This window comes from Gnatocerus cornutus, chromosome 3 (genome assembly GCF_029298725.1).
Source record: "Gnatocerus cornutus isolate USDA-ARS CGAHR chromosome 3, icGnaCorn1.1, whole genome shotgun sequence".
Taxonomy (NCBI): domain Eukaryota; kingdom Metazoa; phylum Arthropoda; class Insecta; order Coleoptera; family Tenebrionidae; genus Gnatocerus; species Gnatocerus cornutus.
This window is the reverse complement of record NC_142235.1, coordinates 12,473,847-12,482,758: the sequence shown is the minus strand read 5'-3', so window position 1 is coordinate 12,482,758 and position 8,912 is coordinate 12,473,847. Positions and strand designations below refer to the sequence as shown.

General features: G+C 34.0%; 1 protein-coding gene across 1 annotated transcript; it reads left to right on the top strand.

Annotated features, from left to right (window-relative positions):
• Positions 1-1,832: 1,832 nt before the first annotated feature.
• On the top strand, positions 1,833-3,249 carry fj (four-jointed box kinase). The gene has a single exon (XM_088032228.1). The coding sequence runs from the start codon at positions 1,926-1,928 to the stop codon at positions 3,087-3,089; it is 1,164 nt and encodes a 387-aa protein (XP_087888354.1). The 5' UTR covers positions 1,833-1,925; the 3' UTR covers positions 3,090-3,249.
• Positions 3,250-8,912: the final 5,663 nt, after the last annotated feature.

The following is an 8,912-nucleotide window of genomic DNA, read 5'->3' as shown; positions in this document are numbered from 1 at the left end:
ACGTTGAAGTCTCCGTTTTTTTTTGTTTTTAAGCACAGTTTTCATAAACGCATTAAAGTCTTTGATTTTCTCGTGCTTTCAAATGTTTTTAAGACTATCTTTAACATTGAATTGTTTAAATGTAGAGCTAGACTACCATCTTACAACTTTGACATTACTTGTGAGTTCGTCGCTAATTATCGCTACGTTGAAGTCTCTTATGTTCTAACATTGTCAAGCTCAGTTGGGTTAAAGCTTTGAATTTTTCTTTCTAAAGACTTCTAAGCTTTTACAACATTAATTCTGCCAAATTGAACCACAATGCTGTGAAATATCTTTTGGGTTCGTCGCGTGTATTTTAGGATATTGAAGTCTCCTATTTTTTCTCGTTTTCAAGCACAGTTCCCACAGTTGCGTTAAAGTTCTTCATTTTTTCGCACTTTTAAAAAACATTGAGGACATTTGCTTTTTTAATTTCACAAATTTGAACTTCTGGATCATCTTAAAGCTGTTATTTGTGGGTTCGTCGCTTATTTGTAGACACAGAGTTGCGACAGTTGCATTAAAGTCTCCAATTCTTTATAATTTGAGACTGCTTTGGCGTTTTTTACAGAATTTAATTATCAAAACTCAGACTTCTTAACCATCCTAAAGTTGCGTAGGTCCGTCGCTAATTATTGCAATGTTAAAATTTCTAATTTTCTCAAGTTTAGGGGCATTTATGAGTATATTTATTTCATTTCTTAAAGATTTCAGCGGATTTAAAAATTGCATTAAAGTTTTTAATTGTTTCTTGTTTAGGAGGGTTTGGAGGTTTTAAATTGAAGGTCCTATAGCAGGAATCTAGTGAATTTCGATTTGTTTGTCGCGTATTTTTTATCTTCTAGTTTCTGAAGCTTCCAGGCACAGTTGTGTTAAAGTCTCCATTTTTTTCTTTAAGAGGGCATGGACGCTTCTGGTGGCCTTAATTTGTTAGTCGTTTCTTTTTACAATGTTAAAATCTCCAATTTTTTTGTACTTTTACAGAACTTTAAGCTTGTTTATGAACAATTTTGCTAGGATGTCATTTATGGGTTGCCCGCTTATTTTAGCAACGTTAAAGTCTCCCATTTTCCGAAGCTTTCGATCAAGATTGGTTTTTAATTTTCTCGTACTGTCTGAAGACTTGGAGGCTTTGCGCATTTAACATTGTTTTGAATTATATTAAGTCCTGAAGCTGGATTAAACTAAAGCCTAAAGCTGTGATTTAGCGGGTCTTTATGGGTTCGTCGCTCATTTTTGCAGTATTGAAATCTCCAGCTTTCTCTCAGCTTTTAGAAACAATTGCGTTGAAACCTTTAGGAATTTCATTCTGTCAAAGGCTTCTGACAGCACTAAATTGCCGAAAACATGGATTTCTTGCACTATAGTACATTTGTAATATCAATCATGCTGATTTTATAGCATTGAAATCTCCAGTTTTTTCCTGTTTTTATGAGATTAAAAAAGCAGTTTATGATTATATCTATCTGGGTTCGTCGCGTATAGTAGCAAAGTTGAAGACTCTAGTCCTGTTAAAGTTTGCTGTTCTTTGCGTTTTTTTGCACCGCTAAACTCTTCAAAAGCTTAAACCGACGCGAACTTCGTGCCAAAGCCTGCGCTAATACCCCGCGATTAGTATCTCCGCGTTCGTCGCTTATCGTCTCATTGAAGTCACCACCTTCTATCTCTAGATCCCACATAAAATCTCGCTCTTTTCAAACCCCTCTTGTCCATCCGTGCACAATCCCAGTATCGCCTTACCCGAAAACGCCATATACGCACACAATGCCCCCTCTTGCCGCCCCTCTCCGTTCAGAAATATGTCAGTTATTCTTCCCACTCTCCGCATTGTTGAACCTCAGTCTCTCAGTCAGTGTATAAAAGAGACCCGAAGCGAGCAGACGCGCGTGAAAAAATGCTCTGAGATGCCGGCTTACACCGACCTGGAGGGCCGTCTCTCCGCGAGATCGTGCAAGAAGTGGCTACTACTCAGCGCCGGCCTCGCCTTTACCATCGGTTTAATTTCCGGTTTATCGATCGCAGTGTTATATCTACAACACCCCGAGGAGACATCTCCGGTGCCGACGACCAGCAACCACGTCTCGTTCGTCGACGAAGGCGACGTCATCGTCAGAGACGGAGTGTACTGGGGGCGAAAAGTGGAACGCGCGTTACCGGAGGGCTTCGCGACGAACAATGCGGCCTGGGGACGGTATTTGGACGGCGGCGTCGCCGTGAAACTCCAACCGGGATGCGGAAGAATGCAGAATCGCATGGTGGTGTTCCGGGATGGTGTTAAAGGGTGTGTGAGATACAGACAAAACACGGATCAGATCCAAGGAGAGTTGTTTAGTTTCTACTTGGCCCAAATTTTGGGCTTGAGAAATCTAGCGCCTTCGAGTGTCACCGTGGTGGATTTGAAGAGTCCTTTGTGGTCCAACATCGCCAATGACATCTCTTCAGCTCAATGGAGTTCGAATAAGCCCGTGGTGGTCACTCAGTACATCGACGATCTTCTCTACGCTTCGATTCCAGCTCTGTTCAAGCCGTCAGAGAGACACCTTAACAAGTTTGATGTCTTCAACATGTCATCTGTGATGAGTGAGGAAGAGCAATTGAAGAACTTCGTGGAGTTGGCGCAGTGGTCCGACCTCATCGTCTTTGACTACTTGACAGCGAACCTGGATCGCGTCGTCAACAACCTGTACAACTACCAATGGAATGTGAACATTATGGACGCGCCGGCTCACAACCTCGCCAAGAGATCCGATTCCGAGTTGTTAGTCTTCTTGGACAATGAAAGCGGACTCTTGCACGGTTATCGCCTCCTGAAGAAGTACGAAGTGTATCATAATATTCTCCTGGAGAACTTGTGTGTGTTCCGTAAGAGCACCGCCGACGTCATCAAGCGTTTGCATAAGAAAGGGAACGTCGGGAGACTCCTGAGGGACATGTTCGAGAACAACAGTGACGTTGTCAAAGACTTGTTGCCGATGTTGCCCGATAAAAGTGTCAAAATCTTGAACGAAAGGATCGACAAAGTGTACGGACAAATTGTCAAATGCGAGACGATGTTTACACAGACGTAACTGAATTTATTTATTTAATTTATTCGTGCCGAAATGTGATAGATGAATATAGTACTCGGTGTTGTACAGTGTGATTCTGAAAGTAGACCAAATATTGTAAATATGTACGTAATGTATATTGTTGTAAATAAGCGACGGCTGAATAAAAAGTAGTTATGTATTTTGGTGTCTCATTTCATGGGTTCGTCGCTTCATCTCCGATTGAAGTCTCCAAGGTTTGTATCTTTATCTCGTATTAGCATCTCAAAAATAAAATACTACCAGTCATTGTCGATTCCAAGGTCCGTGTCTAAACTTATGACACTGACCGTTGTCAAAAACTAAGAAAAATTTTCTTGTTCCGACCACTGATTTTTATCTCGGTAAATTGTTTGGGACATTTTTCAAATTTCAAACTTTACAACCTGCTTTTAAAGCTTTTTCCAGCTTTATTATCATCATTTTAATTAGTTATTAATGTCCATACAAACGTTATATTTTATGACGCAACAAACCTTTCTGCTTATCTTCAAAATTTCGCGTATCGCAATCTTATCTCTTCTTTTTATTCCTAATTATCTTAATTTTCTTCTTACGCAACGTTGCACCACTTTGTAACATCTTCTATAATATTCTGAAGCTGTTAAGTTCTGCTTGGCTCAACTTTGACAATCGCATGCTAGCAAAAATAAACGTCAAATGACTCCATTTATTTAACCCATCAGCTAAGCTATAATATTTTATTGCATAGTTACAACTAAACTGTTAATTTAATACATCTGTTTGTATGACTTTTTGCTAGCTTAATTAGTTCCTTAGACAAAATTATAGCCTCTTATTTGCAATTAAATTCCATTTCAGTATAAATAAGTTATTGCTTATAAGTTTTAGCTTAATATTCCTTGCTGTTTTGCTGAAAACGCACAAATTTACCTCATTTGAAAACACAGCATCGCTTAATTCGTGCTAATTATAACTAAATTATTATAATTTTTCGATTTAAATATCGTTGGGCCACTCTAGGATTTGTTTCACTGCCTACGATTTAATCTAGAGAAATTTTGCTTAATTTTCAGCATGACACTGCTTAATTTTACTTAAAAATGATAAGCAATTGAGTAAAAAACTATTTACTGCTAAAAATATCACACACTTAATTTAGGCTACTTAACTAAGTAAGATCTAATCGCTTCATTTCAGTAGTAGCAATTTTAAGCAATTAAGCATTGTTTTCTTAATTTTTAATATAGCACTGAATTCTAGCTGAAAATTGTTAGCAAATTTTCGAATCCAAAATAGCACAAACTTGTTTTATTTTGTTTTTCAAAATTAACTCACTGTTTAAATTATGCTTAATTTTTTTCTTAATTCTAGCTAAACATTTTAAGAAATTGCGCATAATTTTCGACATTTCTCAAAGTGTTTTGTTGCATCTGAAATTAGTTTAATTCATTTCAAAAAATTCATAAATCTGGAAGTATAGCTTAATTTATAGCATCAAGCAGCTTAATGCTAGCTACTCTTTTAACTCTAATTTTCTAAGCTAATTTGTTTAAAATGCAGCACTTTATCATTTGTTGATTTTTGGGATATTTTGCTTAATTTAAACAAAGGACTGCTTAATTCTAGTACAAATGTATAATAAAGGAAATTTAGGTTAATTTAAAGCACAAAATGGTTTAGTTTCAGCTAATTTTCCTCTTTTAATTCTATTATTTTAGCTAATCTATCGGCACTTGTTTCATTTGTTGTTTACTAGGAATATTTGTTTAATTTTTAACAAAGTGCTGCTTAATTCTAGTAAAATGTGAAATGAAGAAACTTCAGTTTAATTTAAAGCACAAAGTAGCTTTTAGTTCTAGCTAATTCTAGTCTTTTAATTCTAATTATCTGAGCTAATCTATCGGTTATCTCATTACAGCACGTGTTTCATTTGTTGTTTACTTTTAACAATGCGCTGCTTAATTCTAGTTAAAATGTGAAATAAAGAAGCACAAAATAGCTTAATTCTAGCTAATTATACTCTTTTAATTCTAATTTTTTGAGCTAATCTGTCGACAATCGGTTTATCTCATTGCAGCACTTTTTTCGTTTGTTTACTAGGAAATTTTGCTTAATTTTTAACTTTTAACTTCAGCTTAATTTAAAGCATTAAGGGCCGGATTCCAAAAGCTAACTTAAGTCTTTAATTACCATTAAATGATTAACATGATGTTAAAGTGACATGTGTTTGTTTTTCCGCCAATCAAATGTTAGCAATCGTCGAATTAGTTGCGAGATTAACTTTCAATTAAGCTATTGTGAAAACCCGCCCATAATATCTTAATTGTAGCTAATTTTATTTTGCTAATTCTAAGCTAATACGTCTAAAATTGGTTCGCCTCATTCTAGAGTTTGTTCCACTTTTTATAATTTTAGATAATGCTTAGTTTTAAACACAACACTGCTTAATTCTAGTTACAAATTTTAAACAACTATAAAGTCTAATTTAGAGGTAAAAAAGCGATAAAAGTTATTAAGATTATTGCACTCTCAGAGGTTTTCCCCCGGTTAATCTAACTTAATTTTAAGCTTAATTCTAGATAACTGGATCTTAAGAACTAATTTTTTTTTCAATTCTAAGATTTGTTTTACAGTTTAGCATTTTGTATAAGAAAATCTTGTTTCATTTTAACCACAGAATTGCATAATTCTAGCTAATTTTAGATGTAAGTAGAGGCAAGCTTAATTCTAGCTGACTGACTGATATTAAGTAGCTTAATTTTAAGCACGGCTTTACTTTTTTAAGTTCAGCTTAACATGCTTAAAGAATAATTTGATTAGTTACATTGTATTGCCACGCTGCTTAATTCTAGTAACTGTTCAAAGATAAGATTGTGCTTAATTTTAGTCACATTTTGCTTGATCTTAAGTTTAGTATCGTCTAAGTCTCGCTAGCTTAGGCGAAACTTTCCGCCTTGCATGTCCCTGTCAGTCTCGTTAAGCCCCCGAGTGATGCGTCTTTTTATTCTTGTTGTTTTTTTGCCGAAAGTTGTCGTTTTGCGGCTTAATCTCCGGACGAAATCAGCGAAAAGAGCGTTTTATTAGATTTAGTTTTTATTAGTTTTAGTGCGCGATAAATCGGCAAATTGCAGTTCGATCCCTGCAGCCGGCAATTAAACCACGTGACCCTATAATTACCAATAATTTCGTTGTGTGGTGAGTCGAAAAGGGCCGAGTTTTCGGTGAGAACTCGACTCTTATGCATATGCAAATTCATCTCTTTTTATTTCGTCCAGATTTATGATAACATAACTTGTCAGTTATTTTTACCTGCTGGCCGAAAACTGCACCGTGGTAAATTCGACCAGCTTACGTCAATTATTAAAACTGACTAAATATTTTTTATTTCGTGATATCGAACGGGAGAAAAATATCTTATTTCAATATCGCGTAGGCGGAGGTCGTCTTTTTTTGGCTACTTTCGACTTGATTCTAGTGTACATACGGCCGTAATCGATTTCCCATTGGTCGCAACCTTGAGCATTGCACACGTGATTGTGTGCTCGTCGTAATTTGAGATTAGGCAGTCTCTTCTTCGGCTGTTATTATCGCATTAACGCCGCGCCGAAGAAAAATCCTCTTCCGATGATGACGAAGAAGAAGAAATCTAACATCGATTAATTAAAATTGGCCAGTTTAATGAGATTGATGTGATTATACGCGAGTGTGTCTAATTGAAATTCTTCTAGTTTGGTTATGGGTCATTATGAGAGATCTCTTCTTTTTGGATTATGATTGCTTCATATCTTGTTGGTTGTGATTTACGATGATGGCTTTAGTCGGAGTTTAGCCGCTTTCTCTTTGGGATGGATGTGTTTGGGTTTGTAGCGTTTAGTAAATTTCAACGTTTACATGATGCTTTTATTGTGTTGTAAATTTCATTCAATTGTTTTCGGGGCGTAGATGTGTCAAGATGGAATAATGATGACGACGCGGACTGTGTTTATTAAAGTCGCTGAAGATAGATATTATTTATTGCTGACGAAACGGGCCCTCATTAACCGAGAAATACGTTTTTACACAAGAAGCTAAAATTTCGCTATAAATAAGTTCGATTTGCTTCTAAAGTTAAGTAATTTAGCAATCGGTGCATTGCAAACAAACAAGAAAATGCTAGAATTTAGCCTATAAAAAGTAAGTAGGTAATAATTTATTTTCCAGACATAAAAATTAAGACGTCGACAACTAACAGGACTTTGGTCCTTGAACTGTGTTTCAAATTTACAATTTTATCATTTCAACTTAAAATTTAACATTATTTAATTTCAATTAGTAAAAATTAAGCAATAGTAATTTGAAAAAGATTAAAAAACTAAACTAAATTATCTGTAGAAATTAATTCTAAGAAATTAGACTACCATCTTCGAAAATGCAGACATTTGTGTGTGGGTGGTTTAGATTCTAGAGCCTAAAAATTATTATTAAGTAGCTGTAATTAGTTAAAATTACAAGTTTTGATATGAAAAATGATTTAATGAAATAACTATCAGCTAATACGGAAAATTATGAACATATTTTGGACTTCGTTGAAAAATTAGAATTAATTAGCTGCAATCAGCTAAAATTAGCAACGTTGTCGAGTTTGAATTAAGCAGTGCTGGATCTTAAATAAAGCTGAGCACCTTAAAACCTTGAAACAAAAATAATAAATAATAAATTAATATTGCCAATAATAAACACATTTTGGGCGCGGCGACTTGAACAAATAGAATTAATTAGCAAACTATTGTAATAAATTAACTGTAATTAGCTAGAAGCAAGCAATACTAAGATCAAAATTTAGTTTGTTTTGACAAACAAATGTTTTCGACTTCATTGCTTGAAAAATTAAGAATAATTAGCTGCAATTAGCTAAAATTAACATGTTGTTAAGATAGAATTAAGCTATGATAGATTTAAAATATACTTAAGTGCTTTGAAAAGAAAATTGATAAATAATGAGTCATTGTTTCCAATAAATTAACACATGTTGGGCTCGGTTATTAAAGAAATAAAATTAATTAGTTAACAATTCTAATTAATTAACTGTAATTAGCTTAAATCAAGAACTAGTGGAACAAAAATATAGCAGTTTTAACAAAAAGTTGAACATTTATCTAATATTGACAAAAATAAACGATTTAAGTGTCGTTGGTTAAAAATTAGAACTAATTAGCTGAAATTAATTTGAAATAGCAATGTGGTATTTAAAAGTATTTAAAAGTATTTCAAAAAAGCTTAAAAATACCGAATATTGGATACTTTTTTAAAAAATATATTAAAAATACTTGCTTTTAAATGAAATCAATTAAATTATTATTTTTATTGAGTTTGAAATGTTGACTTTATGATCTATACTTTTAGATTAGAAAAAAGTACACGATTTTTATTTTATCGGCAAATCTGTATTTTGTCATAAATTTAATGAAAAAAGTTTTTCTAATACTGGATATGCAAAGATCCGAACATGGGTTATCCAATAATAGGACCCGAAAATAAGAATAAAAATATCATTTTCAGTTATTTATTTCAAAGGTTAAATTGTATTTTAATAAACTAGTAATTGAAAATTAGTCGTAGAATTAATTAATAAAAATCTATCTAGTCAACGATGTCCAATACAAGGTGCTTATGAATGTTTCTAGAATCAAGAGTGGCTCTGGAATTCCTGTTGTACACTACTTTGCCGCATTGTTTTCATAGTGAATATAACTATCCTGAAAATTAATAATGTTACTTACGTCAACGACGTTTTAGTTACGGTTTTTATTTTTAGGTTTCAAGCTACAACTAGAACAATTTTCTTCTGATAACTTACTTTGC

Excerpts from the sequence above, each read along its gene's own strand:
- fj (XM_088032228.1), top strand. The coding sequence starts at position 1,926 with ATGCCGGCTTACACCGACCTGGAGGGCCGTCTCTCCGCGAGATCGTGC.